Source organism: Thunnus thynnus, chromosome 23 (genome assembly GCF_963924715.1).
Source record: "Thunnus thynnus chromosome 23, fThuThy2.1, whole genome shotgun sequence".
Classification (NCBI taxonomy): domain Eukaryota; kingdom Metazoa; phylum Chordata; class Actinopteri; order Scombriformes; family Scombridae; genus Thunnus; species Thunnus thynnus.
This window is the reverse complement of record NC_089539.1, coordinates 6,713,054-6,735,343: the sequence shown is the minus strand read 5'-3', so window position 1 is coordinate 6,735,343 and position 22,290 is coordinate 6,713,054. Positions and strand designations below refer to the sequence as shown.

The window sequence follows — 22,290 nt, the reverse complement described above, 5'->3', positions numbered from 1 at the left end:
TCTTATGCATTACAGAGATCTTGCTGCATTCACCACAACTGCTCTGTGTCACTTTTGATGGATACTTAAAGCAATAATCTGAGGATCTGTGGTGGTTCTGCAGTCAACCAATTATTGCAAGCAAAAGCAACTGTTAGCCATTGAGGTTTGGGTTTAATAACCTGTGCTGTCTTTTCAGTCATAGCCATCACTGCTCATTTTAACTGAAACAAATATAAGATTTACAGTCGTTTTAAGCATCAGATTCCCTCTTTGTGTTTCCTCGGACAGTGTTTCCCTGTTGAGCTGTGGTGGAAGGATAGTAACAAAAAGAGGAACTTTGGCACTAAAAAGACTAATGTTGAATGTTTTTCAGTAGTATGTAAACAGTTGTTTAATGCCCTTTTGTATGCTTTCATTTGCATGGTGAAACTAGACAAAAGAAAGCACCTTCTTAATTTTTACTGTCAGGTTTTCGTTTTGATATGGGGAGCCAGAAAGCATTTTAATGAATAACATCAACTTTGCAGTGTGACCATCTTGTTTTTTAAGGTAAGTAACGCAATAAAGTAAACAATTATAGCAACTATATTTGTCTCCCAGCAAGTGTTTCAGTCCCACACAATGATATTTTGAAAGTATTGACCAGAAGTGTTACTCAGTTATCGTGTCCTGCCTTGTAAGTTCCTAAATGTGACCACTATTACAAGTGAGTAATATTTTTGTACTAATATTGGTGTTACTCTTGTTATTTTTTATAATCACACAAATAATTACATGTACATATTTATATCCATAAAAATGGTACAAACAAAACAATATATGTTAGCCACGCATTTTTGTTGTGTTAGTGTTGCAGTTCCTTGCTGTAGCCACTGGAGGGCAGTGAACACTCACATTTAGATGACGTAAAACCTCCCTGGCTTTATGTTTGTGCTCGTCTGGCAGCACCATGCTGACACTAGCTGTCCTAGCTGATTTTATGTGGACACAACTGACAACATTTCATCAAAGATGATCTTACTTAAGTGAAAGCCAAGACGTGAACATATCTATTAAATATTCAGTTCGTCATGAAACGTCACGTCACTACCTAATTAGCCTACATGGGTCACAGGGGTGTGCCTGCATACAAATACGTTATTTGGCAAAGCACAAATAATGTGTTTTTTAGGAATATTTGTTTCATACAAAAATTTTTTTAAATGATTTGTTTTTGGGAAGAAAAAAAGTCAAATACCAGCGTGCAGGTTGGTCACATCGCTATCTCAGTCTCTCTCCTCTGCTCCGCTGTTACGTCTATTAGCAGGTCTCAACGAGGGAAGTCACATCCACCTGCTACATGACGCACATTTCCTATTTTGGACATCACTCCTTGAGTTGGGGGTGTTCCCCAGAGATAAAGCTGAGCTACTGACACAAGCGATGTGCTCTCAGGGGACTCTCCATAACCTGTTGTTCCCTTTCTCCTTTCCACAAAGTTGGGTTGTAAAAAATAGGCAATAAATGAAAAGTGCAAAGCATTAATCGCTTTGAAGTTCTTCCCTACATGTTACATGCTTTGCTGTCTCTGTGTTACGGGTGTATAAATAGGTAGAGGTCTGTCTGCAATGAGGCGATGAGTAAAGTTTTAGCTCCGTCTATCAGTCGACTATAGCAGTCGTCTATAATCTGGGAGACTCCAGTTTGAGGCCCAGTGTGGGGACCACCTTCGTAAGGTAATTTATTCTTGAACACTTATTGTAACACTTTAATTTTCTAAAATTAAAAGTGTAATAAAAACAAAAACAGGATTTTTAAGCCTTGTTCCACTTTTATTTAAATACAAATATGAATACAAATACAAATAATTTTGCTGCCTCAACAAATACAGATACAAATACTGGGCTCTCTGCACATCCCTAATGAGTCAATTTATGTACCCCTGAATCTATGAGGATGTCTTGTGTGTTATTATTAGGTTATTCAAATCTTGGCCTGACAGACAGATGTGCCTGGATGTGGTACTGTTGACCCTGAACCAAGGGTGTCTTTGATGGGGACTTAAAACCATCTCTATTACACCCAATAATGTCCTGTTAGCTCATAGATATTAAAAATTTAAAGATCCTCTCCAGACATGTTTTAAGATGTATATAAAATACTCTACTTTGGATAATAATTTGTGTCTGATATACTTTTTCAACAAAAAAGTTAAATTATCTTGTTAAAATCCTTAAAATGACATCTACTCCTTCTCCCCCATTAAAAATTTCAGAATCTATTAACATGCAAATATATTTCATTCCAAAAGTTAAACTGCTGCACACAAGATGTCTCCTATTTCACTGTGAAGTTCATTCTCAGTGTTTCTGCACTGGAGGCTTCAGATTTCCACATCACACTTGTGTAAGTTAATTATTCGACAAGGATTGGTTTCCAAACTATTTATTTCTCTGTGCTCAGAGAAAATGAGGACAGAGAAACCCTGCACTTTCAGCAGATGAATATGAAAACAAACACTGCACATACATCATTCTGCACAGTGAAACATCCAACTGTAGGAACAAGAAGAAGAAGATGTTTTTGAGTGGAGGGGGACTGTAAGTAAAAGCGAAAAAAAGTGAAAATATTTAGTTTGTTATTTTTGTCATGACATGTCACGTCATTACCCAATTAGCCTACATGAGTCTATTGATGTACCCTTGAACCTATGTAGATGTCTTGTGTGTTATTATTAGGTTATTCAAATGTTGGTCTATATTGTGCATGATTATTTGTCAGATCACACTGTAGACAGATGTACCTGGATGTGGAACTCTTGACCCATGTGTATCTTTGATGGGGTCTTAGGATCATCTCTTAATACACCCCATAATGTTCAGTTCAGCTCATTGATATTTAACATTTAAGGTGTGCTAACTTGTTGCTAGAATTATTAAAGCATAAGGACATTGTAACATGCTAGCAATATTTATATTCACCTTTTTGACATAATAGTTAATAGTCCATACACGTTTGATTTGTTCATTCATTTGCCAAATCAACAGTATCAAGCATCAAGAAGAAGTGGTAACTAGACAGCAGTGTGCTGCAGTTTATTACCTCATGAAGTTGCTCACTAATTAAATACTAATAAAATATTGTGGCCACCTTATCTGTACTGTTCACTTTATAACCATGTTTACTCCTCTACCATTCTTATGCTCTTATGCTCTCATCAGTAGTTCTATATTTTGTATATTTTGCACAACTGCTATTTAAATACTGTTGTCAGTTTATCTACTGTTCACTTTACAACCATGTTCACACTTTTGTTGACTTGACTTTTGTTGTTGATTGTTGGCTCTTCCATTGATAGATATAGACAGAGATTTTGTAAATATTAGCTTAGCTTTTATAATTTCTTGTATTGTGCACTGCCTGGGAGTTTGACACAACAACATTTCACTATAAGTACTTGTACGCATATGTGACAAAAATCTCGACTACTCAAAGTTTTCTCCACCACTTTTATACTTTTAGGTTGTTATTTTGATGACGACATTTACCTCTACTATAGTATTTGTTTCTAAAGTGACAGTACATTTATTTAAGTACAATTTTACTGCTGTACCACATATGGCTGTTATGTCTTTTAATGTAAATGGTTATGTCCTCTCTGTAATGCTCGGCGGTTCCAGCAGGGGGCGCCAGTTGTACCAACTCTCAGCCAGACCGCGAGACATGTGGCTGGGACTTTCTGAAAGCTCCGCTTCGCTTTTAGCCATAAACAAGTACCGGAGAGTGCGATTCGTCAGCATTTCACAGCAAGAGTTTGGGCACTAAAAACAGTTTCGGAGGTGTAAACCAGCCACAGCAGCACTTTACAAGGTGAGTAACGACAGTTGCCGCTCGCTAACTAACGTTAGAGCTAAGTACTAGCGGGCTAAAGCGACGTAAGCAGGTGCTGTTGTTCAAAGCGGCTAGTTAGCTTTGAGCTAAATTCGAGCTAGCTAGCTGGCTAACTTATGACCTTCAGTGCAATCTTCGAGGCTAATATTAGACACTATTTAGCCATGTTTGCTGCCGTGCTAACAACAGCCAGCTAGCTCTTAGGTAGCTGTGTTTTTAGCTAGCAGTAGCTGCCTGGCTAACCAACAACAACCGTGTTGTCACCGTCGTGTTGGCACTGGTTGATCAAGTTGGTGCTAATTTCTGTCTTCAGGAGCCAGGCCGTGCTTTCACAAGTAGCGTTATCTATCTGCCAACGCAAATGCGATTAAGTTAACCCTACAATCACGCCACTTAATGTAACATGGTGTTGTTATCTCATTTGAGGCTTCCAGGCATATAAGTTAGCCGGTAGTGTTGGTTAAATGGGTGTCTGTGAGTAAACGGAAAACACAGTTGACGTGACAGTTGGAGCATAAGGATTGAGATTAATTGTCGGTGTTGTTTTGGTTTATTTTAAGTATTTAGAGATTTTGCGGTTTCCCCCCAACACCAAAGCTCTGGGCTGAGTTTCACTTTGCTAAATGTTTATGATCGTCATTATTAAAGTGATCAAAGCTCGCTCTGGATCAGTTATCGGAGGCAGGCGGCTTCCTGTTCACTGTCATAGAAGTCTTGATGGCATGCTGTAGTTAGGGTTGTCCCCCATGACTGTTAAGATAACACTCAAGAAGTAGGGATTATAAAAAAAAAAAAAAAGTTGTCAAAGTTCACCTGATTACTGATCTTATCAACAGCATCTGTGAATTGGTTTTACACCACCGTTTGTTACTTTTGCTAGATAAAGTGATTCAAAGTTTCAATTGGAAAATATTTCACTTTCACTTCTAGTCAACAATAGATACCAGAAGTTGTAGACATACCATATCACCATATATGTCAGCTGAAATGTAAGAAGAAATTGCAGTGCAGAAACACCATAGATACATTAGAGATGATTCACAAACAGTATGGCCATATCGTTTGTCCAGCAGAGAGCACAGACAAGTTTCAACCTTTAATATCCTACTCAGTACCTCTGTCACAGTTCTTTAAAATTTTCCTGTAAAAAGTTAATATTGGCTTTTTTAAATTAGATTATTTAAAAATCAGCTGTGATTTCAAATATTAATATTAATATAAATTAATAATAATTAAAATTCAGCATCATCAACAGTTCACTCTGCTTGTTTTGTGTTCCTGTCCTTGAGTCTCATATCCACAGAGATTTTATTTGCAATGTTTTCATCAAGAGAAGAGCAGCACATCCTTACAGTTAAGAAGCTGGAATCAGTGAATGTTTGCCATTTGTCTTTGATATATGGCTGAAAAGACTAATCAATTATTAACATCCTTGTAGGTTGCTTTTTTCTGTTGACCAACCGATTAATCATCCAGTTGTTTCGCCACAAAAAATGTTGTCTTTGATTCTCAATTTATTCTTTTCACAATTTATCGTGAAGTAAGTGCAGGGATTTATTTATGTGTAAACTACAGACAGCATTAATAACACTTACAGCAGCCATCGAGAGAGAGTGGGATTGTCATGAGTCAGCTACGGGCTGATGTTGGTCTAGAGTGAAACGTGGATGTAAGCTTTTATATGGTGGTGTGTGCCGCAACAGAACAGTTTTCTTATCCTTATCCGCCCTGACAAGAATACAATCCGAGGAGTAAGGCTGAATTCTGACAATTTGTGTTAATGAAAATGGTCAAATTGACGAACATTAGTGTACAGAAATTGTCTGAAATACTGTCTGTTGACAGCTCCAGTCCATAAATGTGGTTTAGCCTTATAACATGAGCAGATCTCTCTCTCTCCTGTGATTACTGCACCTTTCAGCTTCCATGCTCTATTGATTTTTTTTTGAAAACTGATCTTGTAATATTTCTGTCGGCTTCTGTGATTGAATCAGATGTTATTTCTGATATGTGGGAATGTGGCATTAAGAGCTGTTGTTTGTAGAGAACGTGGACACTAGAGCTGGGCAATAGAGTCAATAATGTGACATAAGACTAGATCATCTGACATTTTGGTTGTCACAGTGTTGTGATGTAGCTCATTTTTGTTTTCCAGTTCTTATGTTTAAGTGAGAAACATTTCTGAATTTGTGTGACTGTTCTAGTTGTTTTGATTGAGCCACAAATTGCTCTACCTGTTTGGTCAGTAGTACTAGGGATATGTATTACCCTCGCTAGTCGGCACCAGAAAAACTAGTTGGTTAAACTTATTATTTTATTAATGTACACATTTAAATTACATATTGACACAATTTGCACTGAAATGTCATGTCTTCTTAGTCAAATGTTGCTTTATAAAAAAAAAAAAACTGTTACTAATGTTAATGCTGGTTAACTGTGGGATCTAAGACTACCACGTTGTTGAATACCTAATAAAACTGTTAATCTAAAGTCACATCGATCAGTAGGCCTAATTGTTATTTTTTATAGGCCCATTATTGTTAGTTTTCTGATGACTGATTATTATTTTTTACTGTATTTGCTATGTGATTGCGTTCACCCAATGAAAGTGTCGTAGTACTAATCAGGCACATTTCCTGAAGACTTTTGTTACGTTGAATATTGTTTTCAAGAAATGTTGTTTAACTTTTATTTTGTGAGTTGTTGCATGTTTTGTAGGATACTATGCAGTGTTCATAATGCACGGTGCAAAGTTCCACATGTTGCAGTGGCATTTTTCATCCAAAACACCCTTGTTGTTTTCACAACTTTGAACTCGCCCAGCCTAATGGAGACTGTACTCAACATTTACTGAGCGTTTACTGAACCAGTGTTTCTCCTATAATTATAACAACAAGAACTCCCGCCAGGCCCGAAACCATTTTTTTTAATGTCACAAATAACGCCAAATATCCATTCATTTGGAAATCAATAGCTTAGTCTTTTGCAGCGCTGTTCCGGTACGTGAGTCATCCTCTGTGTCGTTGCCTGGGAAACTATTGGTAGCGTAACACCGGTAAGGAATAGAGCATTGCGTAGTATGTTTGTGTAGCGAGTGGGAAAGAGTGAGCCGCAGGAAAGTGACAGTGGATGTGAGCGGAGCAGAGGAAAAGGTTAGCAGTAAATTGTCAGTCTGGCAGTAAATGTACAGTACAGACTACAGTGTAACATCTGTTGTTTCCTCAAGTGCTGCAAAAGGTGAAGGGGGTTAGCTCCAACGTTAGCAACAATGGGTTAGCCTAACCAGAAGACGCAAAACAGAAATAGAGAACGGAGAAATGTGTGACTGCTGAGTTCACTGTGCACTCTGTCCTGTTACATCCAGCGCCCCTGTCAGCGACTAATCGGTTAGTTGAAGATTATGTTCGATTTCAGTTGACAAAGATTTTTTTTTGGTTGATTACAGCCCTACAAATTTAGGATAACCATCTCACAGTGTGACTGCTGCTACGACCTATGTCTACTAACCAACCAATAGGAATGATCAACGTCACAACTGGCACTAAACCCAGGGTTTTCCCTGCCTATCTAACTCAACCTTGTATTACTGGCCGCCCTGCCACCTTTGTTGAAAATTCTGGCATGTGACGTTGACAGAATGAAAAAGGCAGAACTCAACTGCGTGGGCAGTGCAGTGCCTGGACAGTCTCTAGCGCGCACACGCTAGAGTTATCTTGTAATTCTTCAAAACAGGCAGTGGTTGCAAGCATTTTTTGATTTAATGACTAAATAATTATCTATGTGACACCAACGTGAACATTGTGGACTCTCTAAGGCTATGAGGTACTTAGTATATTGTTGTGTCACTCTGGATGTAGATTTTGGTAATGCACCTGGAGCTAGAATTGCTGAGACCTGTACTTTCATGCAGTTGCCATAGTCATTCACATGGCTAGCTTTCAAGTGTGCAAACAGGTTACTTGTGTTGCCACCCTATGCTTTTACGCATCGTTTGCAATTCTTGCAAAGTATATTCTTCTGTGTAGTGTCGGTTATTTTCTTTTAAGCCGAATCATCTCCATAACACTGATGAGGCACTATTTTTGGAATGAAATCCTCAGGGGTTCCAGTGCCGGTACCTGCCTCAAACTGCATCATGTTTAAGTTAGCTAACCTTATCGCATAACAACATGAACTCAAACAGCTGCCGTACATGAATGACGTGCTTTGCTACATCATGTTGCCTTTTTATTTTTACTTTTTAATCAGATTAAAAAGTACCCGAACAAAGTTGGAGGTCAGATGCTATTTGCCAATTTATCATATGGTGTCCTCGGCTTATGTGCTCCTCACAGAAACCAACCATGCCACCCCGCAACTTTCGTGACTGGAAATGACCGGTCTGTTAGAGACTGATGTCCCTCTGGTACCAGTCCCTATTTGTTTGATTCCACATCTAACACCGGCAACTTTTCTATCGGGCTTGGACCAAACAAAGACATTTTCACATCCCTGTGATAATCACTTATAGATGCCCTATGAGATTTGTAGTCAAACAATCTGGTGCACGTCCCAGGAAACTAATCACTGTAAATGTTCAACCTCAAAATTACCTGAAGCCAGCTCTCTCAGCTCTAAAATCGGCGTCTTCTGTTGCACTCGTCACTTAAGACGCTACTTTAAACTTTGATCCACAGGTTTTTAAGACTAGAAGTGGTTTTGGTTTCTTACATGTAAATATAGTATTTTGCTAAGTCATAACAAATATGATCATTTAAGTATCCTCTTATCTTAAACTCATCTGGATGTTATGATTTTAACGGAGACTTGGCTGATTGATTGATTGATAATCAAACTGTTTCTTTTAGAGGCTTTAATATTGTCAGAGCAGATAGAGCTGGTGAAGGACGTGGTGTGGCAGTATATATAAAATCATCTCTCTCTGTACTTTAGCTGACTTCAGTCTCAATTTCTAAATATTTTGAATTTTTTTCCTTGAAAACTGATCTGGGGCATAATCATTCAGTAATAGTAATCGGTGTCTACAGAGCTCCTTCTCTTCCTTCAAAAGCCCAGGAAAAATTGGCTGAATTGCGCTACTGATTGATCATGAGGTGATGATCCTTGGTGATCTCAATTTGGACCGGCTTATAATATTAACAAACAGACCAGGGAAATATCCTGCCTGTGGTGTTTTTGACCTTGTTGTTAGTGATCACTGCCTGACTGTTGCCTTAGAGATGTGAGACAGAGGAAGACTCATTCACACATAGTGGTCAGAAGAAACTCATAAAAATTTTAATTACTAGGCCTTTCTACATGACCTTTACTTTAGTCCAATCACTGACACTCTCAAAATCCCTGATCCTGAAATAGCTTTAAGTTATTTAACCAATGTTTTAAATTCAGTCTTAGTTAAGCATGCACTTTTTAAAAAAAAAAAAAAAAAGACAAGAACAAAATGTAGCTCCACTCCCTGGTTCACTGCTGAGCTTTCTACCTTATTTTATTCCAGAAACAAAGCATGGGCTCTGGCTAGGCACACCAGACCCTTGTCATTGGCTTGCCTTTAGACAGTTGAGGAATAAGTGCACAGTTGCTGTCAGAAAAGCCCAAACTGACCATGATCTGCACTCCTTTACTAATTCCTCTTATAACCCCAGTAAATTCCCGAAAATGGCCAAATCTACTGCAAACAATTCTAGCACTCCTCTACCTGCCTATGTTGTTAATGGCTTTCCTCAGATAATTGATAGCCATGCAATTTGCACTGCTTTTAACAATCATTTTGCTGCATCTTGTCAGTTATTCGAGTTAGTGTTGGTCCCAACAGTTGTGTGGAAGAACATGCTTCCATAATACTACTGCTGAGGTAAACCGCTCCCTTATTTTGTCTCCTTTCTCCAGTGGGATGGTAGCTGACGCCTTCTGCAATATTCATGAAAATCAACGGGTGACGACAAACTGGAACCATTTGCTTTGAAATTCTCAGCACAGCTAATTTCTAAATATATAACTCATATTTTCAATCTTAGCATTACCTTTGGCATCATTCCTACACTTTTGAAGACTGCCTATGTTCTTCCTCTCCACAAAGGTGGTAGCAAATCTGAATTTAATAATTATTGCCCAATCTCAAAACTATCTTGTCATGCAAAAATACTTGTTAATGAACAGTTGAAATCATTTTTATCCACATGTTCCATACTAACTCCATTTCAGTCTGGCTTAAGGCCTAAGCATAGCACTATTTCTGCTGCTTCTTTAGTTAGCAACAATATAGTCTCAGCATTCAATAACCAAAAACATTGTACTGCTATTTTTATTGATTTAATTGAAAATTTTGACACAGTTGACCACTCTCTGCTTTTACTCTGGCTTTCTTCTTTGGGTTTTGACAAGTTAGCTGCCTGTGGTTTCAGAATTATCTCTCTGACAGGTCCCAGTGTGTCAAGATAGGTAATATCCAGTCCTCTTTTCTCCCCATTACAAAGAGAGTTCCTTAAGGTTCTGTTCTTGGACCAGTCTTATTCAGTGTTTATATATACAATATTACCTCTTCATTGTACGATTGCAAATTTCATCTATACGCAGATGACACGGTCCTTTATTCCTGTGCAGATTCTGTTCATGCCACCACTCTACTATGGTAGTTTTGAAATTTGTTCTTTTAATAACACCATAATAGAGAGAGTGCAATACTATAAATATCCAGGTATTTGAGTTGATGAAAAACTTTAAAGTCTATATTGACATTTTGTTATCAAAGCTGATATTGAAATCGGGCTTTCTTTTTAGAAATAAATCTTGTTTTCCTTTATTTACAAGAAAAAGAATTGTTGAAGCAGTTTTCCTCTCTGTATTGGACTACGGGGATGTTATTTATGGGCGAGTGGGCAGTTCCACTCTCAAACCTTTAGATGCACTATATCACTCCACATTAAGATTCATTACAGGAGATAGTTATAGGACACACCATCGCCTACTATATCAAAAAACTGGCTTGCCTGCTCTGTCAGCGAGGAGGGATCAGCATCTGCTCCTATTTATTTACAAAGCTATTTTACAGAAGCCCTCCCACCCCCCTTATCTCTCAGCCCTGCTTTCTGGGATTGATGTACCCGCTCACAGACATGGCTCACCCTGCAGATGCCAACAATTCATACAGTCATGAAGATCTGCTTTCTGTTACTGTGCCCCACATACTTGGAATATGCTTAAAAAAAAAGTTGACCTCATTAATACTGCTGAGTCAATTCCAATGTTTAATTGCTAATTTTATTGATTGTAATTGTTACTGCTTTTAATCTTTTAATTGTTCTTATTGTTTTATTTATTTATTTGTCTCATTGTCAATTCCTGCCCTTTTACCTTTTAGCATAGTTAATTTTACCTTGATTTTAATTGATGTACCATGTATTCTTCCCCAATTGCTACCTCCTAGCTTTCTTTGGTGATTTTAGTTGTGTCTGCTCTTATTGTGTATCTGTACCTCAGCACCATTGTAAATGAGGGTTCTCCATCATCGTGTTATCCAAGGATTTAAATAAATAAGACAATAATGAAATTGTGTTACTTTCTTTGGAAATATGTTAAGTTTAGATCGCTAATTCTGTTATATAGTTACTTTTAAAAGGTTTTAGCAAGTTGAATTGTGTAATGACAAAATACTATTTGAAGAAGGTATTGCAAAAATGTGTGCCTTCACCTGAATCAATACCGGTATACCTTTTTAAAATAAGGTATGGCTTCCTGTGCCCTGCCTAATGGAAAAGTAAACATGACAATCTTAAAAGTATTACGTTTTGTTTCACCTACTTTTTTTATCCTGCTTTATTGCATAGATTATTTGGTGACTTGATGTTTGGACAAATAGCATTTTATGAGAAAAAAACAATTTTATCATATTTTTATCTGCTGCTGATTATGCAACTTTAGAATGAAATACCTAACATAGTTCCCCTAATAAGCTGTCCTCCTTTCTTTTGTATTAACAACACCAACATTTAATTTTTCCAACCATCTCTTCTGTGTTGTAGTGGTGATCAGGACAGCCCGGGCCTGGACATGACTGGAGCTGGAAGTGGTGAGACTTAACTCATTACAGTTATGTTTTAGGTGTCATGTTTTCTACAGTAAACTGGTCATCTGCTACATGTTCAGATACATATTGCATGAACAATGTCCTCCCATCAGCATGCACTTCTGTACTTTACTCACACATTCCTACTTCTTACTTACCAGATTAGTCATGAATAAAAACTCATGTGTGTTTATTGTCTTGGGTCTTAAGGCGGCCAGGGCCCTCCTGATGGGACGGATGCTGAGGAGGCGGAGAGGTGTCCCATCTGCCTGGGCGTTCTGGCTGGTGGCGAGCTTGCCATGCCTGACAGCTGCTGCCATGTCTTCTGCCTCAGATGCCTCCTCACATGGGCAGAGGTGACAGTCAACGCTGTTGTGTTAAATTTATAATTCCATTAACGATGTGATTACGTCTGTGTGAGGTAGTGATACAGAAGTAGGGAGTTGGTTTTTAGCCAATTTGGATTTAAGAGCATTATCTCGGGGTGTAATTATGTTTACAACAGTTTTATAGATCTCTATTGTGTGTTGGTGGCTTATAAAAATGGTTGAAACATGGAATTTCTACACTGACACAAAAAAACATAAATTGTATGTTTTTCTTACATCTCACATACATATATTTGAAAGCTTTTGTTTAAAATTCAACTAGTGTGGTTTAAGGGCCATTACTGATTTCGGCCTTTTGCCAATAAACTTAATTAAATTTGATCATTTCCATGCCAAAATATCATTTAGTATCTTCCCCCAGAATGTAATTAATGTCAATGTAGAAAAGACTAAAGCGGTTAGACCAGCATGAATTGATGTGTGCCTGTTACTGTGGTATGTTAATGATGTTTTTCTTGTTTTCTTTACCAAAGTTGCAGATGGTTCCTTCGTGCCCGGTGGATAGAAGACCTTTCAGTAATGTTTACAGATGGGATGGGAATCTCAGCTGTGTGCAGGTCAGTCTCCAGAAGAAGCCATTTGCCATCACTGCTGTTCATTCATGTCCAGTATAATAAAGAGTACAGAGAGGCAATCCATCACACTAAACCAAAAGCTTAATTTTAAAGTTCAACTGTTAATTATATGTTCTCCTCTTGCAATGAAAAAGTTATTATCACTGAGGCCGTCCTTAGTCCCATCTCTCTCCTCGTGTTTCTGGTCCACCTCTTGACCTTCACTGTCATCAAATAAAGGCAAAATGCAAAAAAAAAAAAAGATGTTCTCATTAAGGCGCTCTCCTGTGTGCATATACCAGTCAGCATGTGGTTTGTCAGCTGTCTCTGTAGACAGAAAACTTTGCATTTCATTTTAAACAGAGGAGAAAAAAAGCAGCAAATAATTGAGAAGCTGTATCTAATAGGGCTGTCACTTTTTATTCGAAATTCTAACTCTCATTAAACATAGGGAAAAAAATTAAATATTCAAACTGTAATGACCTCTTTGAATTCAAGAAGACTATAAATGCGGCAGACTGTTTGAAGTAGTTTGTCTTTATCCAGTCGGGGTTGTCCTTAAAATTCACTATGAGCTTGACCTATTGAATGCTCGTAAACCTATTAGTACACTAAGCTAATAAATAAAATGGACAGGACACAAGCAAGCAAAGCCGTGCTGATTGGATAATCACGACACTGAAGCATCTGAGAAGCAGTGTGTGGAAGTATTTTAGGGGTGATACCATAGGTGGCAAAATTACCAGCAAAGATAAGGCTGTTTGCCAACTTTGCCTATCGCCTACAGCGATAACAAAAGTGAAGACTCACCCGCGAGGCAGCGGAGGCATCAAAAAATTCGAATTCATTGGAACTTGACTTTTTGAAAAAGTGAGAGCCCTAGTATCTTAGGAATATTTGGCATTTATTTCTTGACAAATTACTTTTTTTTTTTAAATTAATTTATTCAATTATCAAAATAGTTGCAGATTGATCTTCCATCAATTGATTAATCGACTCATTTCAGCCCTGCAACTACAATACAACCTCGTATAACTTGTAACCTTGACATGAAAGTTTGTCATCTGTCTGTCAAAGATGTCAGACACACATCAGCTGTCAGTAAAGCACACAAACCCTTGTCTGACCCAAAGGTTATCCAAGGCTTTGGTCATTCAACCTGAGGACAGCATTTGTTCGCCATGAAGAAGCAAACTACAAACTTTTAGCAGCCACCTTTTATATCTACAGGGCATGCCGGATGGTTATTGGTTAAATATCACTTTAATTTCCTCTTGCACTCAGTGTAAGTCACTCTGTGCAAGCACCTGAGCTTAATGTTGAATTAAAAACATGTTTAACACCCAAACTAAATGTGCTTCTATCCATGTTGTTTCAAGGTTCCTGTCAGGAAGCTAGCGACTGAACCTGAAGCTGAGAGTTGCTGCTGTAGAAACCCTGAACAAAAAGTCTGTCTCAAGTGAGTGTCAATTTTTTACTTAAGCTAGTCTCAAAAGACTTTACAGAGACAGAAGATGATAACCTAATAAACTGTTTGACTATGAAAGCAACTTCTTTGGATTCCAATTTGAGAACAATTTAGATGTTATTTTCTTCTCCAGAAGAAAGCCTGGGAGAAGACTGAGGCGGCAAAAGGTGGAGACGGCGGCTGATTCCAAAACAAAAGGACTTGTGAGGAAATGTAAGTTAAAAACTTTTTAAGTATGTGTGACCAACAAGCATTTTTCTGCAGTGTCTAATAGTCTCTAAATGTCCTTCCAGGTAACAATGACGACCCCTCTTCACTGAGCAGAAAAAAGGTGTGTTTTTGATTTCCTTTTCCATTTTCCCATGTACATCAGTTCTAGTGGCACATGTTTTAGTTTCATGCCATGTTTTCAGTGTTAAATCTCATCACTGTTCGACATATTTTGTCCAGGTGAGAGGAACAGAGTGCTGTGCTTGGTCACCGTCTCCCTGTGTCTCATTAACGACCACATCGACACAGGACATGTAAGTCACACCTCTCTTGATTAATAATTGTATTATGATTAATTATGATAAATACAGAAACACACTGTTGGTGTATCTGAAATAAGATGGTTTGGTATGATGGTTATCTGTTCCGCACTAGTTGCTAGTCTTGCTAGTTGCCAGCTTTTTATCTTATCAAAGAGAACACAACAGTTTTGTTTACAGTGCGGGAACAGTGCGTTCTAAGAAAGCCCCCTGCTGGAGTGCAAGGCACATTACTTCAAATTGTGCACTCTACCAGCTGCATGTATATTTCCTATTAGTGTCCAAGATTGACATAATTAAATGTGATCAACAGACTAAATCTGCAGCATCTTGTTTAGGAGGGATATAACATTTGATGATTAAACTAACTGGATTATATTTTTACAGCTTAAATGTATGTTTTAACACTTGGGGAGTCCTTCATAAATAACTCATATGTTGTTTTCATCCTCATGCAGTTCAGAGCCTGTGTGGGTGACAGAGGACATACCCTACGACACTGGGTTCAAACAGTGCAAACCCCAGGCACAAGATAATCCGTGGCTTTCTCCTGCTGCTCCCATCACTGCTAATGGCACCTCAAGGTAATGAAATACCAACTGACCACTAATATGGCTTTGTTCACTCCTGTCGCTCCTGTTCTATGTGAATAACCCTTCCAAGGCCAATGTTCATACCAAACAAGTTGGAAGCAGTTTTTTCTGTCTCTGTCCTCTTTTCTACAGTCCAGTTCATAGAACATTTGAACATGAGTTGCACTAATTGTAGGGAAACACTGCGCCACAGAGACTGTAGTGCTTTGGTTCAGACTAAAGCAGTCTGTAGTTTTGTTAGTGACACCTGCAATTTAAGTCTTATAGATGCTTATTTTTGTGTAGATCGTGGTGTCCAGTTGTCACGCACGGCAATCAGCATCCATCCAAACTGGACACTGGATAAACCGTACTTACCCAGATATGTTTAATTGTCACAGTGATCAAACACAATGTAAAGTTGTAATGAAATTACAAAAGAATGAATAAGAGTTAATTACTAATTCAGTCACCGAGCTAAAATCTGACAAAGCCTTTACCTTTTTGTTGATTACAGGCAGAGTTTCCATCCCACTAATTGGAACCACAGCCCGTATCCATTTGGACTGTGCTCATCTCCCTTTACCTCCAGTTCACTGTTTGGCCCTGGTCATTTTGGTGAGTCATGTCTGACAGATTTTTATGTCAACATCCTTTTGAATTAATTGTTTTAATTTTGTTAATATGATAGTGGCAGATTAAAAAAAAAAACACTTTGTGGTTTCGTGTGTAAACAAACAAATGGTAAAAAGAAGTATTTAAACAGTTTGACATTTTGTTCACATTTATGTGTCTTACAAAACAAGAGTAAAATACCTGCAAGTCATTTCCAAAAATCTATATCCTATCTGCAAGTAGGTCTCTTCAAGGGCAAATGTTTAATAAGATTTTTAAGTCGAAACTGATCTTTGAACTCTTCTCTCTTTTTGTATAAGGGAATATAAACTCTTAATATTACTGCTGCTTTGACGTATTTTTCCATTTTTCAAAAGACGATAAAGACATTTTTGGAAACGAGCATAACCCTGTATAACCTACCCTCTACATTTGGAAGGACCCATCGTGCCGTTAAGTTTGTGTTCCACTCGGAAAGTGAAAGCTAGTTAGCTCAGCTTGCTTACGATGGCAGTGATTCCCACTAGACGTTACCTTTCATTCATGTTATTTCAACAGCTCTTTAGTCATCACAGCTCCCACACACTGCTGTGATACTACTGTGACACAAAGTGTATATTTCATCATGACTTTCAGAAAATTGTTGATTGTGTCTTTAAAAACAATTGGGGTCTTGTATATCTTATATAGTTTGTCTTCTACAGTGTTTCAGGGTGTAGTGTGCGCCATCACTTGTCCAAAAGGAGGAGAGAAGAGAGGTGGCCGAGCCTCAACCTCCAAAGCTCCCACCAAAGAAGCTGAGTCACGACCATCCAGACGATCTGGACGCAACAGTAAAACCCAGGAAGAGACTCCCGCGTCTGACCCATCATCACCACCACAGTCCAGTTCGTCAGACTCTGACTCGTCCAACAGCCAGCCCACCAAGCCAGGCAGGGCTTCTCAGGTGCCAGCCAAGAGGAAGGGTAGACAGGTAACAAACCGAAAGGCCAGTGGGAAACGGAAAGCCACAACAAGAAAAAAGCGCTCCCCTGAAGTGGTTAGCAGCCCAGCAGTAAGTGAAGAAGAAGAGGGTGATGGAGGTGACAATACTGAGAAGGAGGAGGAAGAAGACAAAACTGAAGTGGAGCAGGAGATGAATAACTCAGAGCAGCAGCAGTCTGATGCTGAAGGAAGCCTCAATGCAGACCAGGATGGTTTCAACTCAGCTGATGAGCAAAGAGATGCTGGACCTTTAAGCAATGATGTGGGACAGGGCAGTGATGAGGAACAATCTAATGAACATGAACAGGAACAGAAACCAGATGAGGGAGATGACTACCTGTCTTGTCCCCCAGACTCTGCTCCTAACAGCCCCGCTTCATCTGAGGGTGACCAGAGCACAAGGGAGGAAGAGCAGCAAGCCAGCCCCATTTCCTCCGAAGATAAGGAGTCTGAGAAGAGGTCACCGTCACCCTCCGACTCTCACAACGCATTGTTGGAGAACCTCATGTCACCACACTGTGATGAGCAGACTGAGCAGGATGATGAAATGGAGATATGTGCAGGGTCAGAAGAAGGCAACAATGAAGAATCTCCAAAGGATGTGAAGACTGAATCATGTGAGAACTCTCCACAGCCTGGTTCTCCCCCTGCTGGACAAGAAGAACCAGAAGCTTCTGAGGACAGTGATACAAAAATGCTTGGATCAGAAGAGCCTTCAGTAGTTGACAGTTCTGGGGAAGGTATCAAGGATGACAGTTCGTCCAAGGATGACAATAATGTTGTCCCTATGGACTGCAGTTCACCCATGAGTGAGCATGACAACGATCCTATTTTGGAACTATCGAAAGAGAGCGCTGACCCAGCTGCTGCAGAACCTCCGTCTTCTGCAAGCCAAGTCACCAAGGACGAGAGCACCAAGGACCAACGGGAGAGAGAGAGGAGTCAAGAGCGGAAGAATGGCCGGCAGCGGCGATCTCGCTTCCACTCCCCAACCTCCACCTGGTCACCTAAGAGGGACTCCAGACGAGATCCATCGAGACGTTCGCGCTCGCGGTCTAGAGAGCGTGATGGCAGCCCGCCCTCCAGCCGTTCTTCCCGCGCTCGGAGCAGAGAAAGAGACAGGGACCGGGATGGTGAGAGAGACTATTCTAGGAGAGACCGTAGCCGTGAGAGGAGGAGGCGGCGATCCAGGAGCCGCTCCAGATCTAGATCTAGATCCAGGTCCCGGTCTCGGTCTAGGTCTCGATCCAGAACAAGATCCTACAGACGAGGGCCCAGCCCTGAACGGCCAGCCTCCAGAGAGCAGTCTCCTCAGAGGAAGGAGCGTAGGAGCGGGTGGAAGTCGGGGCAGGGCAGTGGGTCTGGCGGTGAGGGACGGAGGTATCATGGAGGCGCTGGCCGCTTTGAAAATGGTGTCCCTGCAGAAACATCACCGGATCGCCAGGGCTGGTCGGATAACCCCGACTGGGTTACAGAAAAGACTCGTAGTGAAGGTGAGAGCAGGAACCGGGACTTTGGCTTTAGTGGTAGCTCGCGCTGGGAAGACCGCGGGAACAGGGGAGAGTCAAGGGGCCGTGGGGGCCGTGGAGGGTTTGAACGCGGCCGGGGCGCAGGACGGGGAGGTGGCAACCGTAGCTTCTACAACCAGCAGGAGGAAACGGCCGATAACCGCTGGCAGCCCAGAAACAACTTCTCAGGTACAGGCAACAATTCAGGGAACGATGCGTACAGCCGCTTCAACGAGAACCGCGGTGGTGGCCGGAGGAAAGAGTCGGAGGCAGGTGACTCTATGCTCGACCGGTCAGGCTGGTCATCGGCATCCAGCTGGGCCGTCAGGAAGACACTACCTGCAGACGTTCAGGATTATTACTCCAAGAGGGAGAGAGGAGGACCAGGAGGCTGGAACCGACCAGAGGAGGAGCAAGCAGCAGCAGGTCAAAATCCTACCGACTCTCACACAGCAGCTGTGAAAATGAGGCTTTTGTGTGTAGTTATTTATCAGCACTGCAAAAACACCACTGCTACTGCTTGACAATATAGAGATGTTAAAAAAGCAAGCAATAAATCAACCAGATTTCCCTCTAAGATACACAGAATAGTCATGTTTTCAGTTTATTGGTCTCTTTGAGGCTAGAAGTATGTAGTACCCCAGGCAACTGTGCTGCATTAGATTTTAAGATGAAACTGTTTTCTTTGACGTTAATTAATTCCTCTTGAAAGTCTCACAAATGTTGAACTTACACAGCTTCAGTTTTTTTTAATAAAAGGCTACATGTTTGATTCTACTATTGTGTCTTCCTTATTCTCCAGATCCCCCTAAAAGCGAGCCTCCTCCTCAGGCCGTCCCGGGTAACGCTCCGGTGCCTGTGATGAACATGATGCCTCCTCATCCTCCTCAGCTGAATGTTCTTCATCATCACTACCCCATGCAGGGCCCTCGAGGAGCCCTGCCAGTCAGCTTGCAGCCTGCAGCACCATACGCCATGCCTCCTCAGGTCCCCGTGCACCTCCACCCTGCTGTGCCACTGCTTCAGGTGCCCGCTGTCGGCGCTCAGGGCCTCCCACCCCCTCCCCCACCACCTCCACCCATGCAGCAGGGCAGCCAGACAGCGGCAGCTCAGCCTGATGGCCATACAACACAGGTATGGTGCATTAGGATGTGAAGATACTAAATTCTGTACTGTCACTAGAATAAAGAAGTTGAAAACAGCGACATACAAACTTGCAGCAGAACGTATAGCTTTCTCACACTCCTCATGCACATTCTCTGGTTTGCCCCAGATGGCGAGCACCATGGTGGGTTACGGAAAACCCGCCCTGCTTCCCACCCCAACCAAAGCTGGGGTTGCTGTGGCGACCCAGGGCCAGCAGGCAGCCAGCCAGGTGCTACCATCCTCTACAACTCAGCCCGCTCAGCATAACAGGGCTCAAGCTGACAGCTCCAAAAAAGAAAAGGTAACCTGCTGCCACTATACCTGTCACTCCATCACAAACCATCTCTCAAGAAAAGCGTTTTGTTTCTCTATCAATGTCTTTGACACAATCTGATCTCTTCCTCTTGCTCTAGAAACAACAGATCCAAGAAAAAGCTATAAATGAAGTGAAAACAGCCATCAAACCCTTTTACCAAAAGAAGGAAATCACAAAGGAGGAGTACAAGGAGATTGTCCGCAAAGCTGTAGAGAAGGTACACAATTTCTGACACAATGACTGTTCGCTAAGCCCCGCCATCCTCCGTTACTGTTGCTACACCTGTGAAGCTTTTCGTTTTAGTAATGGTTTACAATAATATGTGTCAGATTCTCCTCTTGAAATTCTTGTCTACTAAATTTTTTAACAAAAGCAGGCTTCTCATCACAAAAATCCCATGTGTATCCTGTAATAACCACCAGGAGGAAGTCATGAGGATTTTCCCCAGCTGGAAGCTCATATTTGCAGTAAATCTGAAAGTGTTTGTTTGATCCTTTTTTTTTTGTTTTTTTTTTTTTTTTTTTTTTCCAGGTGTGTCACAGCAAGAGCGGTGAGGTGAACTCCAGTAAGGTGGCCAACCTGGTGAAGGCCTACGTGGACAAATACAAACATGCCCGCAAGAAATAAAATCCTGCTCTGTTGCTGGCGTGGCGATGCCCTCACAGACCCATTCAGCTGCTCAAGTGCAATTTCTTCTAGCTGGAATTTGGCCTCCAAACTGAAAGACGACAGGGAGCCAATACTTTCTTTTTTGATATCTCTACCTTTTCTTGAATGATGAAGATTTTTTTTTATAGATTTTCATATTTTGTTAGAAAAAGAATGACCCAATCAGAAATTGTAATGCAAGAGCCCTTTATTTTGCATAGATCATGTGACTTGGGGAACTACTGTAAGGAGTGCAGGGTAGCGTGGGGGGGGTGGGACGGTTGATACTAAAACGCGACGCTCAGTAAACAGCGTTTGCTCATGTAGAGGAGAGACTCTCCCAGGTTGCCTGCTGGTACGAGGAATTTCTCCTATATGGCATCCTGATCGCATTGCTTATTAATTGAATATTGTCAATGTTCTTTTTTTAAATATTATATAATATTTCAGATGAAAGCCTAGTTTAAAAAAACAGTGCATTGCCTTTATTAATCTCAGTGGCCCAATGATGCTTGTGATTGTAATCAGGGCCCTGATTGGTTGAGAAGATGCAAAGTGGGACAGCCAATCAGCAGTGAGTGTGTAATGTAAGGCGCAGGTCCCAGGGGGACAGATCAGGTGAAATGAACCCCATACCCTGCCTGAATGTGTAATAAATGTCAATGCGTGAACATGAACTGTGCAAAGTATCCAGAGAGTAGTGAAATAAATTAGCTGCTTCCTGATCTGCTGTGTGTTTGTCTAAGGTTTCTCATGGAGGAAGGAAACTCCTCCATGTTAGACTTTAAACATGGAGGAATTTACTTCCTCTGGGGGTACATTTTAATGTAGTCTCCATCTTTGTTGTGATGTTTCTGCTCTGCACTTCCTGGAGGCCTTTCATCTTCATCACTTTTCAAACAATGGGTGGTACTGTAATGAGTTTGTCCGTTGGGGTTTCTGCTGAGCTGATGCAGTTACAGTGTCTATCCGTCTTTGGTTGCCAGTTGCACCACTATGGCTCCCCTTTTCTTTTTCCAAGTAAACCAACTGTTTACAATAGCAAATGTAAAAGTTTCCATTTGCTGGATGTACAGTAGGTTGCATAACTTTTAATGTATAATGTTAGAAGAAAAAAGTTGTGCTACACAAAGTTGTATTAATTTCTTGGGCTTTCCGCTGATCTTCTCTTTTGAAAGAAAAGTTAAACACTCTTTAACTCTTTTGGGCCGTGTACAGTTAATTAAATGAAACCATGTCACGAGTTTAAGGGGAAAATGTCTCTTTGATGAAGCTGCTAGCAGCTCTAGACATCTGAAATGTGTCAAGGCGTGCCAACTGTGCTGCTTTTTCATAAAGAGAGACAAGCCAAAAAGGTTGGGAACCTCTGCTTAAATCTTTAACAATATATTGTATTTTAAAAGTTTATGAGATGTGTTTACGTAGAGTCCTGATCATTAAAGTAACTAGCTGTCAGGTATATGTAGTGTAGTGAACAAACAATAGTTCTCTCTGAAATGTGGAGCTGAAGTATAAAGAAGCATCAAATAAGTAAAAATACAAGTGCCTCAAATTTGTACTTAAGTACAGTGTTTGATTAACAGTATTTTGTTACTTTCCACCAATGAAGAAGCTAACCGATGTAAGTTCCTGGCATCATCTTCTGC

At 40.4% G+C, this 22,290-nt stretch overlaps 1 protein-coding gene across 2 annotated transcripts; it reads left to right on the top strand.

Annotated features, from left to right (window-relative positions):
- The first annotated feature begins 3,646 nt into the window (after positions 1–3,646).
- On the top strand, positions 3,647–21,369 carry scaf11 (SR-related CTD-associated factor 11). 2 transcript variants are annotated; one of them, XM_067582076.1, is made up of 15 exons: positions 3,647–3,831; positions 11,871–11,917; positions 12,125–12,270; positions 12,777–12,860; positions 14,237–14,316; positions 14,462–14,538; positions 14,619–14,656; positions 14,776–14,849; positions 15,314–15,439; positions 15,945–16,045; positions 16,747–18,960; positions 19,337–19,668; positions 19,808–19,981; positions 20,094–20,213; positions 20,528–21,369. In XM_067582076.1, the coding sequence occupies exons 2-15, from the start codon at positions 11,899–11,901 to the stop codon at positions 20,621–20,623; spliced, it is 3,681 nt and encodes a 1,226-aa protein (XP_067438177.1). In that variant the 5' UTR covers positions 3,647–3,831; positions 11,871–11,898; the 3' UTR covers positions 20,624–21,369. The 2 variants fall into 2 exon arrangements, with proteins under 2 accessions (XP_067438177.1, XP_067438174.1); XM_067582073.1 differs by having other exon boundaries at positions 14,459–14,538.
- Positions 21,370–22,290: the final 921 nt, after the last annotated feature.